Genomic DNA, 25,400 nt, shown 5'->3' with positions numbered 1-25,400 from the left:
TCAGTCTCAAAGTATGATCTCTAAACACAAGGGCATATCACCAAACCTATATGATACAGTACATTTGTCTCCTAAATATGTTCTAGCCCTATCCCTTTGCAAAGTCTTCCAGGACAACTTAACTCCCTGAAATTTATAGAAATGAATGTTTTTATAGGTACATGTCTTTGTTACATGTCAAGATAATTTGGTTGTGGAGGAAGGATTATTGAACAAAAGCCTAAATATTTTTCTCTGAAATCTAAATTGTCCTTTCTCCATGTTCAATATAAAAATGTGATGAACCCTCTTCTAATTCCCAACTCTGTCTCAAGGTGGTGCTTGCCAAAAAGTACAATTGTGCTTCAAATGGGTTCTTGTAACTTTAATTATTTAACAGCTTACAAAGCACAATTATATATAGTGACAAAGCTACAATGAATGTGGCTTTGCTATGATACAAAATGAGATTATTAAAGTTTCACATAGCAATTTAGTGGGGAAAAAAAATCACAATTTATACAGTAGAACCAGCAAGCAGTACATCTGTAATGCCCAAGGATTAAATACCACAGAATAGCATACGCCTGCTCCATTATATTTTTCATACCAGGCATTTAAAGACATGTATATATTGCATTGGTAAACAGGCCAAAAAAAATCAAATTATTTAATAATGCTGACCTTGAAAATGTTTCAAAGAAGATACATACAATATACAGTTCAATCATGATGTGGATTGGATTTACATAACATTAGAAAGCTTTCTGTAATTTATGTAAGAAACAGCTGTATAGGTAAATAAGTTAATCAGTACAAAGATTGTATTTTTTCCATAGCTGCTGAATTGCATTGTTAGGCAAATTGCAATTATTTTGGAGATTATCAAGTCATCAGTGAAGTTATGTCAGAAAACTTCCTTATGGTCAAGAAGAGCGAGTAAGCTTTTCCAACAGTATTAATTTTGTTTTTAAGCTTAAAGTAAAAGGAGGTAGTGTGGTAAGGTTCAACCCAATTCTGTCGATGCCTGATATATGTGCAAGTGGCCGATGGGTCATCTTGTAACGAGATACTTGAATGGGATCCATTTCCATTAGAATGTGTGTATAAGACAACATCATCTGGTCCCCAGGTTTAACATCTTCCCTTTTGTCATACCTGTAAGGAGTATGCAGTGGATTTATTTGCATTCTTTTCAGAACATACTAAACTTCTGCTAGTTATCTGCACAGACATGTACTATCAAAAACAACATAAAAGGAATAAAAAGATTCTCAGTCTAATTCTCATCATACTTCATTATGTGAGCCACAGAAACAAGTGCTGTTCAAAGGAAGTCAAACATTGCATTAGCAACTCTTCCTGCTGCTACTTTGGTAGTCCATAGAGATCTGTGAGCTGCTCATAGCATATTTCCTCTCTGCCCCTCTATTTGAAAGCTGTGGAGAAAAGATTTACTGTGAGGCCTGTGATTTGCAGGGGAGGGGGAGTGGACTGGCTTTCATTAGGATCTGATTATGTGGGTTTGACTTATTAGGCTGCAGAAGGGGCAGTCCCCCATTGCTGGCAGGCAGTTGCAGTGGGGGTCCAACATCATGATGGTGCTGAGTCATCATCTCTTCTCCCCCCACCGATAAAACAAGTAGGATTTCCTACTGGTTAGGGCTCTAGTGTAGAACTTGGGAGTCCCTGGGTTCCATTCCCTGCTCTGCCACAGGCTTCCTGTGTGACCGTGGGACCGGAGTTACAAAGGTACTTAGGTGCCTGAAGATGCAGATCAGTACTTGGCATGGTTTATAGAAATGCCTATGCATGCAAAATGCCTAACCTGCCAAGATACTTCTGTAAATTACACTAGGGCCCAGATCTTCAAAGACATTTAGATACCTAACTCTCAGTGAAATCAACAGGAGTTAGGCAGTATGTAGGCACCTATCTGCATCTTTAGACACCTAAATACCTTTGGCCATCTGGCCACTTGTTGCTTCGTCCCTCAGTTCCCCATCTGTAAAACAGAGATGACAGCCCAACTGCACAGGGCTATTGGGAAGATAAATACATTAAAGGGGGATAGATAGAAACATAGCATGCCCATGAAAATATAATAGCTCTAAGGGAATGCTATTTTCTTAAGTAAATGAGTCAGGTTAAATCATAGCCTTCATGAGACTGTGTACCATGTTGCATTAGGTTTCACGTAGTGGGAAGATAAGAAATATTTATATTTTCACATTATATGTGTATATTTTCCATTGTACATAAATGATTCATAAAGATAAATCCTTTTAGCTAATTTCTAAAGTTATGTTTAAGTTATCAATTTGCTTCCCTTCTGTAATTAGAGTTCCCACTTCTATACCTTGCAACAATGGGGCAAGGAAGACGGAATGAAGAAACTTCCTTACGTGTCAACTTGTACGTCCACCAATCCTTCACATCTAAGCAATTTCTTCCCTGGTGGGATCCGAAGGTTACTCTAAAGTTGCCAGCAAGAGGAAGGGCCTTAATTCCAGAACAAAAGCTTCCAAAACTCTTTAACACTAAAACTCAGCTCTGATCAATCTAAGTTAGTTTTGACATGAAATAACCAGCCTCATCTTTGCTGAGGCTGAATCAAATTAATGAACATTGAGCTGATAAAAACTGACAGGAAATACATTTGTCCTCCAGCAACTGCTTGTCCCTCAGTATTCACCTCTGAGATGCAACTCACAGTGATGGAGAAGTCAAGAGGGGCAAGGATAACAAAAGTTAATAGAAACAGAACCTTCATTCCAGCAAAATCCCATTAAGAACACTAATTTCAAAGATGGTGCCACAGCATGAAGCACATTCCGCAGAATCCCAAGAAGCCTGTAAATATACTGTGTAATGGTACACTAATGTATGCAAACTACATATTTATCGTCTCTCCTAAGAAACCACCTTTTCGGGACTAAGCAGTTTAAGGACTATCAGATCCAGCTACCATTTGAGATGGCACATCTGGTCAGGCTGGTGGAGAGAACATGACATCTGGCCAACAGCCTTGCCAGTTCCAATCCCATAGTCTCTCTCTGGGCTAGTAAAGGAGCTATCATTAGGATGCAAGCTTTCCTGAATATTATTACAGTATTTTAAAATAATACCTTATGCTCATACAGCACCTTTCATCCTGTTTCAAAGAGTTCATGCTAATGGAGGAAAGGCAAACAAGATTATAGACCCATCCAGTTTTAGAATCTACATAAAGTTTCTTTCAGTCGCTCTTTGAAGGCAGATAATGGAATTCCTGCATTTGTCTTGGGGCAAATAGAATATCTGGGCATGCCACTTCAAAACACTTCTAGTTATACACTGCAGTTATCCTGATGAATCATCAGTCTGCTTAGCCACTCCATCCATAAATCTGATTATCCCTTTATGTGTACAGTCTGTGAAGACAGCAAATTATTTTCTACCCATCTGCAGGGCTCTTGCTTCCTCATTCCAGAGGGAAGGTCTGGTACTACCCTGATTCTTTGCATTATTGTGCTGTGTGATGAGAACCTGGTGCCTGTGTGTATGATCGTCAGCTGCTGTTTATCCCTGACCTCTCTTATGTTGATCCTTATGATGAATCAGCCTTTCCTTGATGCACCTTTCTGATGAGCAAAGATAACAGTGAGTGACAAACTGCCCCTCCATATCAGGCTGCAAGACCACGGAACATCTGTCAGAGTGACAAAATGCTATTACTTTCTTTTTTCCATCACATTACGGCCTCACATTCTATGCTGCACCACCAATGGGAAGCAAAAACTGGTTAAAAGCCATCAAAATTAGGCATCATATACAGAAAATGTAAAATAGTCCAAAGTACGTTCAGTAAAGTAGCTTGCTGAATAAACAAGAATTGGGGCACTCTAGCTACCATATCTGTCTTACCACATGGGGGACGACGACATTGTACAATTATTTCTGACAGTTCATGATTTAGAGCTTCCTCCAGATTCCAACATGTGAAGAGTAGTCTGACATGAAAGTTGAACAGTTGTGAGGAAATGTCCCCACTAACACATTCAGTATTGTAATTAGATTGAGAAAAAGTAGCAACAATAAGTGGTGCCAAACTGGCTAACTTCTGCACTCCTGACAAAAGCTAATTGGTTCTTCCTTCTCATTTTCCCTCCTCCCTGACTCCAAAAGAACTCCATGAGTTCTCAGATCACCTCAAGAACTAAATTACAACTCCCGCAGCCCCCATTAGCCTGGAACGGTGAACCGCGGCCAGTGGGAGCTGCGATCAGCTGAACCTGCGGACGCTGCAGGTAAACAAAGCATCCCGACCTGCCAGCGGATTTCCCTATGGGCTGCGTGCCAAAGGTTGCCGATCCCTACTCTATATGGTGGAAGGGATATTCCACATAACTAAGGCTATATTTGAACATGCAAATACCAGAACATTTTGTCACATTTTTTCAATTTAAGATATTTGCCACTGTTCTTAAAAATTAGGATACACTCTACTGTCATCAGTTGAAAAGTGATGGACTACTACAATGTGTTTTGAAAGATCCAGTGAAGTAAAAATGGATTTTGAGGGTTATCCAGGACACATTTTTATCCAGTCACAACAAAGGTAGTTGAGTTTAATAAGCTAAGAGATTTTTTGATTTTCCCTCTTGTGTCTTTAAATTATCTCTGGTACTTAAACAATAAATGGGCCAAGAAAAACAGAAAACAAAAAGCTTCATGGACGTTCCATGTTTGGTAGAGAATTCTTACAGACTTCACCAAAATTCCCTGAAGATTTGATTGCCCCTGATCATGACTTAACACACACACTGTGTAAGAATCAGTGTCCATCCGGTTTGCCAGCATGCATGCACACAAGAGGGAAAAACAATGTTTACTGTTTTGACAAAAACCACTTGCTCATGGCATACCTCCAATTCGAGTTGACTTCCAAAAATCGAGAAACTCCAGTCTGTGCAGCAGCCACATCAATATGGACAGAGACATCTACAACAAAAACAATACTATTTCAAAATGCTTGTAACTACAGTACACCTGTAAGTGAAGAATAAGCTATGTAACCATAAAGATACGTGTAAATATTCCAAAATAAACAATATCTAATGTATTTATGAGAAATGTACAGCAAAGAATCCTCAAAACTGAAGTTAGATGAACACTACTTAACATTCAAACCAACTTTACATACCTGCTGTTGAAGGCACCAACTCATGTAATTTCTGTATTGCAACTCCTCCAGGGTAGTTGAAATGTGAAACATATAACGATGTTCCTGAATAAGCAGCATTAATTAGGAGATGTGTCATAACCAACAGCGATCCGAGTTTATATAGCCAGGATTTTTTGTAGTTATGCAAACTGTTAAGGGGTAAAAAAACCAGAATGAAAATTCGCTGTTAATCTTGCCTTTACATTCTGTAAGTAGTTATTGGGGCAGAACATTTTAAAAATAAAAGGTTTCACTGTTGGACAAAAGCAAGAGTGAGGATGACTGCAAGTTCTATTATATTAACTAAAAAATTATAACACTGTATTTCTTTCCCTTAATTCTAAAGGAATTATTTTGAATGACAAATTAATAGTTACAATTACAACAAATAATAAAATATTCATAATATAACACTTTAACACTTCCGTGTTTTTAACCTTTAGCTATAGAAATAAACATACAATTCTCAAAAGCACTTTGGAATTTCACTTTAATTTGTTTATTTAAACAACTAATTTCAGTTCTTTACGATAAACATTATAGTTAAATGTACCTAATTAATTAGCACTAAGGAGTTTCCTGAGTAAAGTAATAAACAGTACAGCTATTCACTGGAATGTGCCCCTTTCTCTTGTGGGTGAAATTAACTGAATTATACCACTACGCTGGGGTACAACTTGCTGCAGATGTCTACTTATAACTTTCATTAATTGGAGTCACACATTCATCAAGGAGAACAAAAACCTGTATTTATACAGCATATACAATAAGATTTCTAATAAATCATTTTAATGATAGTCAGACAATAGCGATCCCACTTTATTTATAGTGTTGTAACAGTTCTCGCCTTAACTGATGACTTATTTAATAAATAAACTTTTAACTATCTGGTTATAAGGCTAGGACTATGGGCCAAATTCTGGAACTGTAACAAACCTTTCCCAAACAGGTGCACATATGTATTGCAAAGAGAGTGCTAAACCAGTGGCTCTCAAACTTTTTTCATTTGCGGACCCCTACAAATTTTCGAATGGAGGTGCAGAACCCTTTGGAAATTTTGAATGGAGGTGCGGACACGTATAGAGATCTATTGCCTGTATATATAGTTGAATTCTGTTCCATCAGTTTTCAGTCCAAGTCTTTTGCGGACCCCTTAAACATAGTCCGCAGACCCCCAGGGGTCCACGGACAGCAGGTTGAGAACCATTGTGCTAAACTACTTCCACTGGCAGCAGGCAACCCAAAGCACAGCCCTGCCCCCCACCTTACTCCTGCTGGGTGCCCAAATAACATGTTCCTGGGGCATTGCTAGGTTAGAAGAAGCATGCTCATAAAAGAGTGGCCCATGCCCCATAGTCCAATCCTCGTGCACCCCACTGTGACTCTTGCTATGGAGAACCTTCAGAGCTTTGTGCTGAGCTAGTATAGGGCAGCCAACTTCCAACCTGTGCTGCCACTGCTGGCCACAGCAGTTCAGGTACAGAATCTGGCTCAATCACCACCCTGCGTACGTGCACTCCTTTGGCTAGCACATTACATTTAATCTCTCTTTCTCCTCTGAGCGATAAAAGAACTGACCAGCATCTTGTAAGCTACTAACAAGTTTGAACTGAGAATAATCTTTTCAAGACGCATTACTCTGAACTTACATTCGTGTGCAACCTTTGGCAGCCACTATGTTGAAGACGGGGAAAGTGTATATGATAAACCGCAGCTCTTTATGTGGGAGAAAAGAATACAAAAAAATAAAACCCAGCGTTGGTAGAATTAATACCCGAGTCCTTTTGTCTGCTGCACCTAGAGGCACAAATATAATGCTGCATCCCAAAGCACGAGGCAGGGCTGAATAGAAATACCACAAGAAAGGAGAAGTCTTTAAGATGAAAAGGGAGTTAAGGATGTTATTATTATCAGCAAATGTTTGGGTTAAAGTAACTTTATCCTTTCAGATGTTCTGCAAAACTTTTTTAAGTATGCAATAAATTTATTTAGTTTACAGCTATCACATTGTTCCAAATTACTCATATATTGAACTTCTAAATAAGACAGTTTAGTCATTTCTGAAGATTTTGTTTTCTTCACTTAAGTTTTGCAGTCATCTACAGAGCTGGTTGAAAAATAGGAAAAAAAAGGGTAATGAAAAATGTTGTAGAAACGTTTTTTTCCCAAAATGTTGAGGAACTTGATTTTTTTTTTACCAGCTTCCATGTAAAGAAATAAGTAAATGAAGGCATGTTTCAGTGGTCCATTAATATATCCTTGGAAATGCTATGGGCCTTCACTCCCCTCAAGCATTCAGGTATCAAGACAATGAACATGGTACAAAAACCTATAAAGCAGCATATAGGCATATATTAATGAACCACTATGCACAAATACACAGCTAAATGCAATTACAACGGGGATCCTGAATTTAAAGTCTTTTTTTAAGGATTATAAGAAAAATAAGAGAAGAAAGGAAGGGTACTGGGAAAAACATTAATTTGGTAATTTGAAAACATCTTTTTTCTTTTTTTTAAAGTTTCCTGGACTTTACAGCTTCCCTTCTCCCTCACCCTTTGTGCTCAGCTGCCCTTGCAATTGCAGTCAGTGATCCACTGGTCTTTTCCCACTCTCTTCCTATTGCAAACACTATGCTGGGAATGTTAAACAGTTAGACAAAGAGAATTAAGAAGTGGGTAGCAAGTCAAACTGTTGCCGAAAAAGGGAGCTGGATTCAAGGGGACAGAGAGATAAAATGCACTCTCATGAAAAGCCCTCTTCTCTTTTCAAGGTTACAGGCAATGAGGTAAGAGAGGAGGAGTCAAGGGGTGATTTTGAAATCGGGCCCTTAGCAGTAAATACAAAAAGGAAAGGGCAAATTGTAGAGGTTTTGTAAAGGAATAACTGCCAGGGGTGGTGGTGAGTTGAATATAGCACCAAGGCTGTGACTACATAGGAAAAGTTGAACCCTTAAAATATATATACATCCAGGTTGTTCCACTGGTGCCACCAGCAGCAGAAGCTACAGCGTAGATGGGATTCAGACATTTTTGCAACTGGATCATCTAACCCTACTCTTAGCCACTGCCTGTATTACAGCTGCAACCGCTGTTGCCACCACTGCACTAATGGGGAACGATGAATTCTGTTTTTGCCAGTGTAGATGCAGCACCAAGGCCCTGGTGATAGGGAGGACAGTGGAATTCACAACCAAGAGGGAGAGAAGAGTGAACGATAAGGCAGTGAAGAGACTGAAGGACAATGCAGGACTGCACAAGGAGCTTGATCCTGTGCCCCTGGAAGTCAATGGAAAAGTTTCCTTTGACTTTAATGGGGCAGGAGCAGGCACCAAGAGGAGGACAGGAGAGAGGTATGTCTTGGAACTGGACCCCACAAGGTAAATTTCAACTGAATTCTGTCATTGATGCCAAACATTTCAATCATGTCACAGCTGAGTCCCATGAATAAATCAGTACAAATATTTGGCTTAGCTGACATAAGGCCATGTCCTTATTTTCCTATATATATTTAAAGGATACTCCCCAGTTTGAACTTTTATTTAAAACTGTATTATACCAAAGCACTTTCCCCTCCGGCCATAGAAGCTGCCTCCAAAATACGGAGTCCACAGCAACTGTTAGTCCTAGAAGAAAAAAAAAATATCTAAGACTGAGGAGCTTATCCAAGCTGAACATTTGCCTAAGAGATGAACATAGACTGGGACACCCTATGAGCCTGATCTAATGCCAGTTAAACCAATGGGAGCCAGATCATGCTCTGGGTCTTGTGCTGACATAGGAATGTGACAGGTAATTGCACAGTTTGCATTTCATTGTAGAAATCACAGGCACTATTAGAGAGAGACTCATACTGTGGTCTTGCTCTATGTCCAGTGTGAACAATAGTCTGGACTGTCGATCAGGAAGGATGTGAAGCAGGGAGTGGCTTCTCTCTGTTAGCATCCTCCACCTCACAGTGCCGGAGTAAGTGAATGCTGATGTGCTCAGAATTATCTTCCACTGCTTCTCTTCTCAATGTTGTAACACCCTCCCCCCTGCCCATAAATAGCAAATGTATTGATGCAACCACCATCAGGCAGACTCTGAGAGCATGCTTTTTAAGAGAGTCGTGTTGTCCATGAGGAGGCTCAGTGGGTCTACATATGCACCAGGCCTCCACAGATGGCTTGAGACCCAGGCGATTTCACAGTTTTTCTGCAGTGACCAACACCTAATCTATTAAAGTTAAAGAAATGAAATAATAAAAGATGGGAACATAGCATGTACCAGGCAACTCAAGTATCCCTAGAACCTGATTTGTGTAAACCTCCCTCCTTCCATCTTCCTCAATATCATCTTGTGTCACATCACATTACATCTCATTCCCGGTCTGAGTTTGCTACTCAGGGTGCAGATCTCAGGCCATTTGATGGTAATAATGGCCAACCCCCCTGAACGTTGGGAGTGGGAAACTCCATCTCATCTTACCATAATAGTGCACTCTAGGAAACGTTGCAAGTTGAAACATGCAGCATTTTCCGGCCCCTATACAAGTTCTTTCTGTGTAGAAGACAATATGGTCCTAAGGTTTTTGCTAAATATCCTGCATTTCTCCCAGAGTAAAATTTCACCAGTTTAATGAATACATTAGCTTTCTTGTGGTGAAAACAGAGGAAATTTATTCTTAATTTTCACTTTTTATTGAGTAAGTTTTACTGCAGGCATATTTTTAAATAAAAGAAGACCTTAGAAAAAAGAGGAAATAGTAGATATTAAATTCAATGAAAAAAAGGAGCACTTACCCAACCAAACAATGCCAGCAGCAACAGCATGGGAAAGCATCTTTAAAATGGGGATTCTTTTACTTAATAATGTCACCAGAAGCATGAGGCCCAAGAAGATACAGAGCTCTGATCTGAAGACAATAATTGCCAGTGCTGAGAACCAAATAAATGGTCCGTGCTTTTGCTGAATCCAAGATGTAAGTGCCAAGAGAACTGTAAAAAGATATAAAAACACTGTATTAACCACCGGACATCTTTAAGGTTTTTTTTAATTCAAGTATCTCCTCTATTTTGGGCCCTATTCAGTATTCCTACTGCAGCAAAGCTTTGCCAGAGAAAGGTATGCAGAATAGGGCCCTTTGTAAAGTACTCTAGTTTGATGCCCTAGCTAACTAGGAACAGGTGTATCACAAAGGAAAGAGTCTGGAATCCCTCCCCCGGGAGTATATTTAATGAGTGACATGAACAACTCTACTTGTGACAGGGTACTGAAAGCTTTTCTGAATCTAAGTGGTATAGTTATTACTATTATAATTTATTCTGTGACAGCCAGTGTGCTTGTTATTCTCATGACCTGTGTGTACCTTGCATTAATGCTAATGGCACTCAGATCCAAGCATCAAGAAGAAAATGTACCCTGCGTCTCCTAAGAACAAAGAAATATGAACACATTTGGGTGGCTAGTTGCACATGTGTCACATCTCTATATACTATGGGTTCTCTACTTTTTTTCATAGTGTTGGCCACATCCTAACAAAGATCATATTGAGCACCAGTCGCGATCACAAAGCATCCATGTGGAAATTACAGCAATTGCTTATATGAAAGAGTAATAGTAGAAAAGTATTTGAGTAGTCTCAATACCTTGTACAGTGCTTTGAAAAGGTTATCGCTGTGCAACAGTCACTTGATGATTCAATGTGTTTTTATTCTGTTCTATATAGGTTCTTATACTGCCCTCATCTGAGTACCTTCCAGTAGTGCATTAAGGGACACAACTAATATCTGCCACATGTGACTGTTGTTTCTCCCATCCTCTCTCCAGGGGGAGAACTGTGTGTGCAGTGGAATCTTCTGGTTTGGGGGATTTTTTATTTTTCAGATGCGTTTAGATCAGGTCAAAGAAGAGCATATTGCACTTAGAGAGGGAGGTGGTGAGGTTTCTGATGGTCCTTATTTCGGAAGGGAGTTCATTGCATAGTCTCAGACTGTCCTCTGAGGTAGCTCTGTCTCCTGCACAGACTAGCTTTACCTTTACTACAGATTTTTAAATCGCAAGAATGTCCAGAGGCTGTGCAATGGCCACGTGTTTTATAAATAAAATAAATGTAGTCAAATCTCTACTTAATCAAAGTCACACTACTAGGTAAACTCCCTATATATTCAGCTTTAATACAACTTCAGTTTAGCGAATTATTTTAACACATATGCTATAAAACATACAACCACAGTTCTCCAGACTCCTTGCCACACAGTCCAGCCATCAAGCATATATACATTAACTTGGTCTGACTACATTTATTTGTCCATGTGCACTCACTATCAATAACGTTAGAAATAATTTCAAAATGTATATGACATCCTCAAAATAAATGCTTACCAACAGGAACTGCAAACATATTGGGAAGTGTTCGAGTGCAATAAAACATTAGATGAAACTGAGTAACAGTTATTAGACAGAAGATCGTCGATACAGTTGATCCAAACTGCTTTCTGACTTCTTTCTTTAACTTCCATAGTGCATAAATCACACTAAGCCCCAGACTTCCTCGGACTTTTGTGAAGAAAAAAAATTAAGATAAGAAAGCAATGTCAGGTTGCTTATTGATGTAGGCAACAACAAAGAGGAACGTTAAGAAATATTAAATTACTATTGCACAAATACAAAGAAAATATTAAGTAGTGCAATATTTAAAAGATGGGGTAAGGAGTGTATAAAGAAACAGGCAAATTATGTTACAATACAATATTTTAGATCAGACTTAAAAGAATAAAGTATCCAAGGTAGTGTTTTCAGTGCAATCCATCCTTGTTTGGTTGTGACTCAGTATCGCAGGGGCTGAGTTCTCTGAATGATGTTACGTGGGGTGGTGTAGCAGGGTGGTCTGCCCCTTTAAGGGCCTGCGGAGCCAAGGAGCAGCAAGCCCTGGCCAAAGGAGAAGCCCAGAAGACAGGTGCTGAGAATGACCAAATCCAGCTAAGAAGCAGCCAATGATTGGCGCTGATTCCCAGCAGGAAGATATAAGTGAATAGCCAGCTCTGTCAGAGAAGGAGAGCCAGGAGAGACAAACACTTTCCTGGTCCCCAGCCCCCAGGGTGTGTGTGTGTATGTGTGTAGGCGTGGCTGACTGTTTTGTCCCCAAGCAGTTAGACAGACCCACCAGACTACCGGTAGATAATAGTATGTCTAAATAAAACACATTGTGTCCATAAAAACTTGGATGTGAATTCTGAATTCCCTTCCACCATCCCCTCAGTTTTCTGTTAGAACTCTGTTACTTTAGTATAACTTTCTTTGTGTTGGTTACCTGGTAAAAAAAGGATGGTGGAACTTTTAAGTTAGCATTAAGTTAAATAACTCAAGTCTTGCAAGTTCACTTGTAAAATAAACATACTACCATATTCTCCAGCATTGATCCAAAACACTATACCTTAGAACAGTGTTACAGACCAGTACTGCAGAATACATCACTATTCAAGATCTCCTTTCAGACCTGATTTAAAGTTCATACCTATCAGTTGTGAGTAAAACTTGGACATTTGCAAGCTAGACAGCACGAATATAGCTGGGCTGGAAAGCGCAGCAATAAAGACTGGTCCAAGAAACGTTCTTGGGACAACTCCAGGAAACTCATGATGGTCGTACTGCAAAGAAAAGAAAGGCTCAGTATGACAGGCAAGCTAGAAATAATGTCTAAGAACAGATGAATGTAGCAGAACTAGACAAATAATGCTCTTATGCTTCATGTTGCATTTGTGCTGGTCAAGAGAGAGATGGGTTATCTTGGACAGACCATAAATAATAATGTCCTCTTTCCTATTCACCTTCTCCAAGTCCAGTCTGTGGTACACAATGTCATGGATGGCTTGGAGGTTGAAGCTCTCCTCCACTTTTGTAAATGGACAGACAGTTAAATATGCAAAGGCCACAGCAATGATCAGCAACAGCAGGAGTGATTGTCCACTTGAGCTCCTCTTCTCAGCCATGCTGGACATGAAATCCACATATCGTCTATTATCAGAGATCAAAACTGACAGAGGGGAAAAAATGAAATTATATTAACATCATGACAACGTGCCTACAAAGGGAAAAGGAGAGACTAATGCATTTTAATAAAATATGAAGGGAAAGACAATGCTACTGTACATGTAGCCTACTGCATGACTATCAGATCAAGTAATCAATCAGGTTTTCATATATACTAACAAAGTGAAGTATCTTGCCAAGAGCATACTCAGCCAGTGTTCCATGATTTGCACTGACTGCCTGAAGTTTAAGGTTTTGGCTTTACTCTATAAAGCCTTAATGTCTTATGCTTTACCATAAAAGACAACCTCTCTCCACATAGCATACTGCCACCACAAACATAAAAGAGAAGGAGCTGGTGGCACAGTGTTTTCTGTGCGGGTCCCATATCTTTGTAACTTGCCCCTCCCTGTGGTGTGAAATAGCCTGACTTTAATAATTGTATGCAGTGTTGTTGTAGCCATGTCGGTCCTAGGATATTAGAGAGACAAGGTGGGTGAGGTCATATCTTTTATTGGACCAACTTCTGTTGGTAACAGAGACCAGCTGATTTCTGAGGCAGTTTCCGTAAAAACAGTCTAGATGTTTACAAGAACAAACTTTGGGCAAAACAATATATTTTCCCCATGTTTAAAAAATTCTTACAACTGAAGCTCATCCTGGTGCCAGGAATGTGCCTTTTGCTGTTCCCATGAAAATCCACCCAAATTTACCAAGTTATGCAGCTCTAAAAATCATAATTCACCCATGCTCAGTAGGGAGATGTTAGAGGGTGATAGTTAAATTCTCTGCAAATTCTGTCGGCAGACATCATGTTCCTCCCCCCAAACACATCCTACGTGCTGGCTAGGCTGCATATGTTCCATCCCCACAGCGCAACTGAGGAACAGTGGCGTAGTGGAACTGGAATGCACCAGCATGGTGTTCTGGCTCAGTGCACCACCCCTTACAGAGTGGGGGCAGAGTTAGAGCAGCATGAGGCGGGGTTAAAGGATTAGGCTGGTGCGGAGACACGGCAGTTTAGGACTACACTGTTGGTGATGACACTCGGAATGTGAGTGCTGAGCACAACTTTCTTTGTAATTGCTCCCCCTGGTTGCCATGGGCCACTGTGGTACCATACACTGGAACTGTGAGCAAGGAGTCTCTCTATTATGTGCTCTCAATGCCCTCCCCCCCCACCCCGACAGCACCCAGGCAGTATAGAGAAGGAGGTAACTTAACTGGAATGTAGAAGGGTGAAGAGCAGAGGGGAGACCAACACACGAGCCAAAAGGAAGACTGGGACAGGGACCAGACAGAACGAAGGGCAGAAATAGAAGGGATCAGAGGTATAATGGTCTGTAACTACTAGAATATGTACACCTTGAGAACCTAAAGTTGATCCCAGGATTCTTGAGGCTCACCATTCCCCTGCTGTCAGCAAATACCTGTGAAACCCACTGGCAAAGTATGTGTCTCATCTACCTCTACTGTTTGGCCCATGGAGAGAATGACAACCTACTACCAATTACTGTGTTACCCCCAGAGTTCTGTACTGGAAAACTAAAGGTTCCAACACCGTTGATAATACATCCAGATGTCAGTTTGGTTTTACAAAAAGGAATTTTTTTCCATTTTTCTTGGTTTGTAACTTTTGGCACTGCCAAATATAAGCAACAATGCCAGTCCGAAGCCTGGGTAAAAAAGGAGGGTTCTGCAGTTAGGTTTGCTACCCATTCAGGTAAAACCTTAATGCAACTGAAACAATTCAGTCCAACAGAAATTTGAGTAAGTAGAGATGGAGGTCAAAACCCACGTATGAGAGTTATCAGTGAAAGCCAAAAGAAAGCTGAGATCTCAAGATATTGAATCCTGATAACCAAATCTGTAACCCGAATAGGCATGTATATACTTTATATAGTACAGGAAAGTTGGCACAGGTCACACAAGAAATGAAAAAGTACCATGTGAACACAGTGTCAGTGAGACAAGATGGCCAGGGAGTGGCAAGATAGTGTCTGGAGCTACAATGTTATATTCAGGAAGATGAATGCACAAAAGAGGTGTATAAATTATGCTGGATAACATCACAGTGAAGACCCTCTGGTTTGTGAGCCAGTGAACAACAGATTAATAAAAGCTAGACTATAAATAAAACATAGCAAATGTACAATAATCGAAGTATGCACCAACAAACACAGCAGGTGGCAGCGAAAAGTACCCATTCTATGAGCAGGTGTGTGGTGGGCTGTATAGACCCCACACCAGGGACGGGCAAACTTTTTGGCCTGAGGGCCTCATTGGGTTTCTGAAATTGTACAGAGGGCCAGTTAAGGGAGGCTGTGCCTCCCCAAACAGCCAGGTATGGCCCGGCCCCCGCCCCCTATCCTATGCTTCTTGCCCCCTGACGGCCCTCCCAGGACTCCTGCCCCATCCAACTCACCCAGTTCCTTGATGGCCCCCCAGGGACCCCTGCTCCCTGACGGCCCCCCTGCTCTCTATCCCCTTAACGCCCCCAGACCTCCAACCCCTAACTGCCCCCCACCGCCCCATCCAATCCCCCCTCCTTCCTGACTGCCCCCCAGGGACCCCTGCCCCATCCAACCACCCCTTCTCCCTGATCGCCCCTAGACCCCCCCCGCCCCTAATTGCCCTCTACCACTCCATCCAACCCCCACTCTCCTTCCTGACTCCCCCCCCCCCCGGACTCCTGCTCCATCCCCCACCCCTGCTCCCTGTCCCCTGACCACCCCCGGAAGCCCAGCCCCTGACTGCCCCCTGCCACCCCATCCAACCCCTCCTCTCCTTCCTGACTGCCCCCTGGAACCCCTGCCCTCATTCAACCCCCCTGTTCCCTGCTCTCTGACTGCACCGACCCCTATCCACATCTCTGACCACCTCTCTGACCACCCCCCGAACTCTCCTGCCCTCTATCCAACCCCCCTGCTCCCTGCCCCCTTACCGCGTTGCCCGGAGCACCGCTGGCTGGTGGCGCAGCTGCACCAGGACAGGCAGCCACACCATGCAGCACAAAGCACTGGGTCAGGCCGGGCTCTGCAGCTGCGCTGCCCCAGGAGCTCGCAGCCCCGTCGCCCAGAGCATTGCACCGGTGGCTGCGGGGGAGGGGAACAGTGGGGGAGGGGCCGGGGACGAGCCTCCCATGCCAGGAGCTCAGGGGCCAGGCAGGACGGTCCCGTAGGCCGGATGTGGCCTGCGGGCCATAGTTTGCCCACCTCTGCCCCACACTGATAAGGAAGGCACACCCTATGTGCAGGATTAACCCCCCCCCCCCTCGCCACCCCTGTCAATCCTGAATGATAAGGAGGAGGCCAATAAAAAGGAGGAAACTGCAAGCAGCTGTGGGGGTAAGATCATCCTGAACAGAAAACTGCTGGAGCAACTCCTGAAGACACAAGGGGAACTCCCATCCAGGAGATATCCATCCCCAGTTCTAGGGGGAGTACAGTGAACTCTCAGGGTAAGCCTGACAGAGTGATCCTGATTTCAGTAGCCCAGCCAGACGGACTTGTCAAAAACTGCTAAGCAGACTGTCCTGCAATAAGATGGTATTGTCTGCCTTTTTCCCTGTGAGTTGGGTCAGTGAAGAAGATATTCTCGGGTGTACTGCTGAGACATTTAATTTTCATTTTGATCCCCCATCAGAAGAAATTTAAGAAAGCCCACAAAGGGTAGGGTCCCCCTTTGCAAGGATTAGGAAACTGGAACCTGTGTATAAGCCACGTAGCATAGATAACTGGGCATCACCAGGGTCTCCCACCATCTGCAAGCTGCACCAAGTATCGGATGACATGCCTATTCATGACATCAAGCTAATGATAGGCAACTTCAGTGCACAAATCAGCAACACCTGTTCTGGATGGAAAGAAGTAATGGGCACAGCAGTGGCAGGCATCCAAACTGATAATGGTGAATGGCTCTTGAATCTCTGTGGCACAAAAACCATAAAAATCTCTTCCAGCAGAAGAGGATTCAAAAGCTCACACTCAGATCATCAGAGAATGCAACTATCAAACAGACAGACCATGTGTGTATATCTAAGAGATGGGCAACTTCCTGGAAGGATGTCAAAGTCAGCAGAGAAGCAGATGTTGGCTCAGATCATTATCTTTGAATGGCCACATTACAACTTAGACTCAAAAACCCCACAAAAATGGAAACAAGAATGTTATAGCAATAAAGAAGTTCCAGGACAAAAAAACAAAGATCAATTTCCAGATTGCACTTAACTGTTCTACTGTTTTACAGGACCAGACTGATGAAAGTCTGGAAGACACATGGCCAAACTGGAAGAAGATGGTAGTTGAGACAACAGAGAAAGTAGCAGGCCAGCGAAGGGGGCAGAAGAAAGATGCCTGGATTACATCTGGAACATGGGAAGCAACTGATGAGCTAAAAGCTCTGAAGGCCAAAAAGGAACAGTGCAAGACACAGGCAGAACTCTTAGAGGTGGATGCAAGATACAGAGAAAAGGATAAAAAAAAAATTAAAAAATTAAAGAACAGATGCAGATAAGATAGAATTGCCTGGGTTCAGGAGAAGACTATAAGGCAGCAATAACAGCACAGAGGGGAGATTTCAAGTAGCTCTATAGAATAGTGAAAGACATCTCAGGAAGAGCCAGACAGACACAGCTCTGAAAGATAGGAGACAAGCTAACCAAGAGTACCCAAGGGAGGAAAGAGAAAGCAAGGAAGACCAAGGAAGAACTGGCAGAAGACAGTGACAGAGGATACTGAATGCGCTGGCATCACTTGAGGAGAAGAACCACAGCTAGTGAGTGACTGTAATGAATGGAGGAACTGAACAGCCCGATGTGTCATAGGCCCAGGAGGAACTAAGGTAAGGTTTGTTTAAAACTTAAGAAATTAACATTCTTTTACCATAGTTGTGTCAAAAGTTGCAAACTTAAGCACTTAAAAGTTAGGAAATGCCAGTATTAAGATTGCTTATGAATTGCTTACGGATGCATGTGCATTATAATACAGCCTTTAATTACTGATCATACACTACTTTTTTTTCCCACAGGACACCAAAAACAATGAGGAACACACAATTAGTGACTACCTTTGAAAAGTTTGCTTTAAGTGACCTGCCTGGCATCACATAGGAGCTCTGTGGCGGAGGCAGGGAGAGAATCAAATTATCCAGGGTTCCGTTCAACTGCCTTAACCATGAGACCATCCTTTCTCTTCCTGCAGTCCCCTGCCTTATTCACTACAAGCCTTCCAACTTCTAAAACAAATGAGTCAGTGGTCCTACAGACCTTCATTCACTACGTAACCTTGATTTCTACTCAAAGCACTGTCCACAATGCACTGGATGGGAGCAGAGGTCCTGCAGAAAAAAATAGACAGTGATCATGTAATTAAAGATTGCATACCCATCAGTGACCTGAGTTAGGACTGCCTATACAATCTTAACTTTTGAGTGCTTGGTTTTGCAACATTAAAATTTTAACAAAAAGATTTTCTTTTCTTTTTTATTTGACTCTAAGTGCGTTCAGAATTAGGAGGCTGCAAGGAAGGTACATCCCTTTGGGATTTGCCACAATAAGGCAAATCCTTAATTCCTTGAGCTGTGTCAGCTGCTTTGACAATGTGTTTTGAAGGTGGCCTTAAAAGTATTTTTAAACTTAGAAGGCCTATACCAGGCTTTTTTTTTCCTTCAGGGAGGGGATGGCTTCATTACAAAGTGAGGTGATGTAGTGCACATCACAGTAGTCTTTCTAGGTTTTAACATCTCTTGAGTTCGGGGCAATCAAAGGAAGAAGGCTGTAATTCTGGACTGCAAATCTGAGGAGAAAACTTGTTAAGATTTCTATAGAAAATGGTGGTAACCAGGTTATCAAAATATTAGGGCTGTTGATTAATCGCAGTTAACTCACACGATTAACTCAAAAATTTAATCACGATTAACTGCACTGTTAAACAACAGAATACCAATTGAAATTTATTAAATATTTTTAAATATATTGATTTGTATTACAACACAGAATACAAGGTGTATAGTTCTCACTTTATATTATCTTTTATCATTTTTTTACAGTGCAAATATTTGTAATAAAAGAAATAGTATTTTTCAATTCACCTCATACAAGTACTGTAGTGCAATCTCCTTATCATGAAAGTGTAACTTACAAACGCAGGTTTTTTTGTTACATAACTTCACTCAAAAACAAAACAATGTAAAACTTTAGAGCCTACAAGTCCACTCAGTCCTACTTCTTGTTCAGCCAGTTGCTAAGACAAACAAGCTTGTTTACATTTACAGGAGATACTGTTGCCGGCTTTTTATTAACAATCTCACATGAAAGTGAGAACAGCCATTCGCATGGCACTTTTGTAGTCAGCGTTGCAAGATATTTATGTGCCAGCTATGCTAAACGTTCATATGCCCCTTCATGCTTCTGCCACCATTCCAGAGGACATGCTTCCATGCCGATGATGCTCATTAAAAAAATGATGTGTCAATTAAATGTGTGACTGAACTCCTTGGGGGAGAATTGTATGACTCCTGTTCTGTTTTACCCGCATTCTGCCATATATTTCATGTTATAGCAGTCTCAGATGATGACTCAGCATGTTCTTTTTTAGAACACTTTATCAGCAGATTTGACAAAATGCAAAGAGGTATCAATGTGAGATTTCTAAAAATAGCTACAGGACTCAACCCAAGGTTTAAGAATATGAAAGTCTGAGAGGGACGAGTTGTGGAGCATGCTTTCAGGTAATAAGGTCCCCTGGGGATGGATCTGGGTGCTATTTTGTCAAGTTATGTGGGGAGTGTCTAACCTGACATTCCTGATGGTATTGGTGCTTTACCAGCGACTCCAAAATAGACTGGGTAAATTAAAATTGGTATATTTGACCTGGCGGGTTAGGGAACCCCTAAGGTCAAGAGGAGGGACTGAAGGGTTAAAATCCATTGCTGATGTAATAACCTGGCATATGGATTTGTGTACAGGCCCAAAGTCCAGAGTTTGGTCAAGAGGTCAGAGGCCTAGCAAATAGCGATTAGTTAAGAGAAAGTAGAATAACCAAAGATAACTTTGCTTTTGCTAAGATATGCCTGGTCAGCAAAACGCCAGATGTTGGGGGCAATAATTGTGCCTTATTCAAAGTTGCAAATAGAACAAAGCCCTGTTTCTGTTGTGTTAGTTTCTTCTGTAGGAAGATGTTCTTCCCACACATCCAACCTTGAGTTTATGAAAGGTTCAAGCATTTCAGTATAAGATATGGCCTCCTCCCATCTCCCTTTCCCAGGGACCAATGCCTGCCTTAAAACACAAATGAATAACTTGAAAGACAAACTTTATTGCCATATACTTTCACTGTTTCTTTGCTTTTACCCTTGGATATGTATCCATTGGACAATCAAAGAAGCTACTTCATTCCTACGGACTCCAAATCAGAATTCAATATATATATTTTATATTAATACATTTATTAAAGTACTAATTAAATGTTAAATGTTAATTTGTCAATTTAAGACCATGGGCAGACCATTATGTAACCTTTGACCATTGGTTACTGTGCTATTATGTCTTGTTGCTAGACCTATCTGGGGGTGTGGGACTGCCTACCCTGTCACTTTCCCCTGCCCATGGAAAATCCATTTATTCCATTGTAATCAATTGATTGACAGTGTCTCTGAGCCTAATAAGCAAGGTGACACTCCGTCAGTGCTGTTAAGTAATAAACTCCTGTGCTTGACTTCTACACGGTGTGGATTTATGTCCTTCAGCATCTGACTCAGATGATGAAAATTAACATGCATTGGTCCACTCTGCTTTGGATAGTTATCGAGCAGAACCCGACATCAGCATGGACGCATGTCCTCTGCAACGGTGGTTGAAGCATGAAGGGACATATGAATCTTCATTTGCAGCTGCCACGTAAATATCTTGTGACGCAGCTACAATAGTGCCATGAGAACACCTGTTCTCTCTGTCAGGTGACATTGTAAACAAGAAGCGGGCAGCATTATCTCCTGCAAATTGTAACCAGACTTGTTTGTCTGAGCAATTGGCTGAAAAAGAATTAGGACTGAGTGGACTTGTAGGCTCTAAAGTTTTACATTGTTTTGTTTTTTAATGCAGTTTATATTTTGTACATAATTCGACATTTGTAAGTTCAACTTTCCTGATAAAGAGACTGCACTACAGTACTTGTATTAGGTGAACTGAAAAATACTATTTCTTTTGTTTTTTACACTGCAAATATTTGCAACCAAAATAAATATAAAGTGAGACTGTACATTTTGCATTCTGTGTTGTAATAGAAATCAATTTATTTGAAAATGTAGGAAACATCAAAAAATTTAAATAAACTGTATCATGTTATTGTTTAACAGCACGATTAATTGCATGACTAATTTTTTTAATCGCTTGACAGCCCTAAAAAATATCCTGAAATATTTTGTTATTTCTAATAAACGTTAACACAATCCACGATTATTATGTCATTTCATAACTTTTTGGGAATGCTTTCCAGAAGGTGTTAGAGCCAATCAGTGCAGTTTTCCTTTAAAGGAAGGGTGTTTGACAGAATGAATGGCTTCAGAAATATGATTACAAATACACTGTTTATAGTTTAATGCTATGAGATGCATGATGTGAATATTTATACCTATGTTGTCAAAAGACAAACTTTTGTCAAATTTTTACCCTGGTTTAATTTTAAACGCATGGCCTGTAGCCAGGGCTGGTGCAACCACTAGGCGAACTAGACGATTGCCTAGGGTGCCAAATGGTTAGGGGTGCCAAAAAGCGGTGCCCTGGCTCGGCAGGGAGGAGCTGCCTTCCGGAAGCACTGGAGAGCCAGAGCGTCGGCTTGTGGGGGCTGCGAGCCCCAGCCATGGAGGAGCCGGCGCAGGGGGGCAGCAGCCCTGCAAACGCGGTGGCGCCACTAGCGGGTAGTAGCCGCGTCCCCCACCCCTCCTGCCCAGGCTGCGGCCCAGCACCCCCTCTTCCTCGGGCGCACCTGCAGGCTACAGCAGATGCTTACGGGCGGCGGCCCCCGGGCATCCCCCGTCACCATACTTGAGCTCTGCGGCTCCCGGGAGTGTGAGCCACTCTCCCTCCCACTGCCTCAGCACTCTGTGGGGGAGGGGCTGTGCGCGCGGCAGCGTGTTCTGCCTCCACGTGGAACCAGTGTCTGACCGGCATGGTAAGGGGAGTCCCAGCCGGGGGGCAGTCAGGGAGCAGGGGGAAGGTTGGATGAGTCGGGAGTTCGGGGGATGGGGGAAGGGAGACTCGGAGCAGACAGGGGACAGGGAGTAGGGGGGGTTAGATGGGTCGGGAGTTCTGGGGGCATGTCAGGGGGAGGGAAGTGGTTGGATGTGGCATGGGAGTTCCAGGGGTCTGTCTGGGTACGGGGCTGTGGATAAGGGTTGGGGCAGTCAGGGGACAGGTAGGGGGTAGAGTCCTAGGGGGGCAGTTAGGGTGGGCGGGGGTATCAGGAGGGGGCAGTCAGGGGACAAGGAGCAGTGGAGGGGTGTTGGGGGTTCTGAGGGGGTAGTCAGGGGGTAGGAAGTGGGAGGGAGTGGATGGGGGTGGGGCTAGGGCAAGGCTCTTCACCCCGTCCTCTTTTTTGGTTGTTGAAATATGGTAACCCTAGGTGAGAGGGGAACCGGGGGCGCATGGGGGCTGGTGCCCCCGTGCACCTGCTGCAGCCTGCAGGAGCCCCCCCAGAGGAGTGGGGTGCCGGGCCGCAGCCTGGCAGGAGGAGCGGGGGGGCAGCTGCGCCACCGCCTTTGCAGGGCTGCTGCACCCCCGTGCCACGCCCAGTGATGAACTGCCAAAATCTTAACAATCGGTTCCCTCCTCACCCCACGACGGGGTCGTTGCCCACCCCTGCCTCCCGGAACCCCTACCCCATCCACCCCCCTGACTGCCCCCAGAACCGGGCAGGAGGGTCTTGTGGGCCACCAAAGCGGATGCCCACCCCACCCCTAAGAGCCAGAGGGACCTGCCGGTGGGCGAGGTAGGGAGTTCTGGCGGTGCTTACCTGGGGCAGCTCCCAGGAAGCATCCGGCAGGTCCCTCTGGCTCCTAGGGGCAGGGTAGCCTAGCTGGGGGGAAGCAGGGGGAGCGGCCACTCCCCCCACTGATCACATCAAAAGTGGCGCCTTAGGCGCCGACTCCGTGGGTGCTCTGGGGCTGGAGCACCCTTGGGGAAACTTTGGTGGGTGCAGAGCACCCACCGGCAGCTCCCCACCCCACACCCGGCCCCAGCTAACCTCACCTCACCTCCGCTCCACCGCCTCCCCTGAACGCGCCGCCCCACTCCGTTTCTCCCCCGCCCGCCCCCGGCTTCCTGTGAATCGGCTGTTCGGCAGCAAGCCTGGGAGGGCTGAGAAGCAAGTGGCGGCTTCACGCTCAGAGCCAGGGTGGCGGAGGTGAGCTGGGCCGGGAGCAGTTCCCTGAGCGCCCCCCCAGGTTACCCGCTGCGGCGTGGGCGGCCCTCCTCATGTCCGTTCCCCCCCGCCCCAGCTCACCTCTGCCTCCCTGGGCCTGAGTGCGAAACCGCCACTTGCTTCTCAGCCCGCCCCAGCTTCCCATGCGAACAGCTAATTCGCAGAAAGCCTAGGGAGGGGCGGAGAAGCAGAACAGGGCGGTGCATTCAGGGGAGGAGGTGGAGCGGAGGTAAGATGAGGCTGGGGGGGGGCTGCCAGTGGGTGCTCTGCACCCACCAAATTTTCCCCTTGGGTGCTCCAGCCCTGGAGCACCCATGGAGTTGGCGCCTAAGGCGCCACTTTTCGCCGGTTGTTAAATTTAGAAGCCCTCCCTCACAGAACAAGCAGTTCTAAAAGGGCTTCTAAATTTAACAACTGGTTGCAGCCAACCGGCTCCAGCTCACCACTGGCTGCGCCGGCTCCTCCATGGCTAGGGCTCGCCACCACCACAAGCGGGATGCTCTGGCTCTCCAGTGCCTCTGGAAGGCGGCTCCTCCCTGCCGAGCTGCTGCAGCGGCCCAAGCCCGGCAAAGCCAGTGAGTGGACTCGGGGCTGGGGCCGCCGGGGTGGGGAGGGGAGGGCTCGTGGGGGGGCTGTGCAGGGGGGGCTGTGCAGGGGGGGCTGTGCAGGGGGGTTCAGCGGGTGGGGAGGGAGAAACCTGGTATGGGGAGCAGCCCCTGGGCATGGCTGGCCCCTAGGGTCTGTAAAGGCTTGTTGGGATTTGCCCCAAAATGAACCAATGTGCGGTGGTGGGAGGGGGGGGCACGAAGGTGGAAGTTTCGCCTAGGGCGCAAAATATCCTTGCACCGGCCCTGCCTTTAGCTTAGATTCCCTACACTCTCCTCCCAGCTTCCTCAATGACCCAGTTCAGTCGCTCTCCCAGCTGGCAGGGGTGAGACATGTCCAGATGGGCCCCCCTCCCTGCACATTATTATTCCGGTGCGTGCATTCCTCCAGCAGCCAGTGCTGTCGTAGGGGAGCCCTGGCCTCTTCCACGCATTAGTGAAAACCTCACCCTGCTTCCACTGGGCAGCCCCAGCTCTCCCCGTGGGCGCCTCGCGAGCCGGGCAGCTCCGCTCAGTCCACTGCACAGCGCTGTGGGGAGGGGAGTCGGCGGGGCTCGCGCAGTGTCCCACAGCGACGTGCCTGCCACACGGTCACGCGAAGGCCGGTCACGCGTGGATAGGACAAGTCAAACGAATCCCCCTCATCCTCCCTGAGTCCCCTCCCGCCTCCCCTGGAGGCGCCGGCGCCCCGCGTGAGGGGGGACCCCCGGGGGAGAAGACTGAGGTGTGGAAGGGGTTGCAGGCTGGCCAGCCGCCCCTTACACTCCACCCCTAGCAGCCAGGGGCCAACCTGCCTCCGCAGCCGCCTGAACTCACCAGCGACAGCCCGTCAGCCACGTGGCCGCCTCCCACAGGGCGCAGGTGACCGCCTCAGATCACCTGACCGTACAAGAGGCTCCAGGCGGCCATGGTGGATTCGGGCAAAGCACCCACAGCAGGCATACGAGCCCCTGGACGCGCAGCTTCTAACAGAAATGGGCGCCAGGTACGAGGTCGCTGCCTGGCTCCCGGCTGCCCGGACTCAAAATGGCCGCTGAGCGTGCAGCCGGCCCCGCCCCTTGCTCTTTCTCCTGCGGCTTCCTGCCCATCTCCGCCCCGGGCCTACACGTCCGTTCTCATTGGCCCCGAGCGTGGCGAGCTCTGATTGGGCCACGTTCCCACGGGCTCGCTGTCTGCTCCA

At 44.6% G+C, this 25,400-nt stretch overlaps 1 protein-coding gene across 7 annotated transcripts; it reads right to left on the bottom strand.

The window, feature by feature from the left end:
- Nucleotides 1-349: 349 nt before the first annotated feature.
- ALG12 (ALG12 alpha-1,6-mannosyltransferase) lies at nucleotides 350-25,255 on the bottom strand. Of its 7 annotated transcripts, none has more exons than XM_048836217.2 (12): nucleotides 25,037-25,254; nucleotides 18,464-18,534; nucleotides 12,996-13,201; nucleotides 12,683-12,815; nucleotides 11,551-11,724; nucleotides 9,969-10,163; nucleotides 9,655-9,726; nucleotides 8,707-8,810; nucleotides 6,835-7,058; nucleotides 5,165-5,334; nucleotides 4,887-4,962; nucleotides 350-1,137 (listed from the first exon to the last, which is right to left on the bottom strand). In XM_048836217.2, exons 3-12 carry the CDS (start codon nucleotides 13,164-13,166, stop codon nucleotides 906-908), a joined length of 1,551 nt encoding a protein of 516 aa, XP_048692174.2. In that variant the 5' UTR covers nucleotides 13,167-13,201; nucleotides 18,464-18,534; nucleotides 25,037-25,254; the 3' UTR covers nucleotides 350-905. The 7 variants fall into 7 exon arrangements, with proteins under 7 accessions (XP_048692174.2, XP_048692173.2, XP_048692171.2 ...); XM_048836216.2 differs by lacking the exon at nucleotides 25,037-25,254 and adding an exon at nucleotides 24,670-24,993; XM_048836222.2 differs by lacking the exon at nucleotides 18,464-18,534 and adding an exon at nucleotides 2,385-2,455 and having other exon boundaries at nucleotides 952-1,137; nucleotides 25,037-25,255.
- Nucleotides 25,256-25,400: the final 145 nt, after the last annotated feature.

The sequence above is a fragment of the Caretta caretta genome, chromosome 1 (assembly GCF_965140235.1).
Source record: "Caretta caretta isolate rCarCar2 chromosome 1, rCarCar1.hap1, whole genome shotgun sequence".
Classification (NCBI taxonomy): Eukaryota; Metazoa; Chordata; order Testudines; family Cheloniidae; genus Caretta; species Caretta caretta.
Note: the sequence above shows the minus strand (reverse complement) of the source record. Positions and strands in the feature narration are given on the sequence as shown.

Bases quoted from the DNA above. Each gene is read 5' to 3' on its own strand.
- ALG12 (XM_048836217.2), bottom strand. From the start codon at position 13,166: ATGTCCAGCATGGCTGAGAAGAGGAGCTCAAGTGGACAATCACTCCTG. The intron at 12,816-12,995 runs GTGAATAGGAAA...TTTTCTTTGCAG, and splicing joins ACAGACTGGACTTGGAGAAG to TACGACCATCATGAGTTTCC. The intron at 11,725-12,682 runs GTATGAACTTTA...TCTTCACAAAAG, and splicing joins GTTTTACTCACAACTGATAG to TCCGAGGAAGTCTGGGGCTT.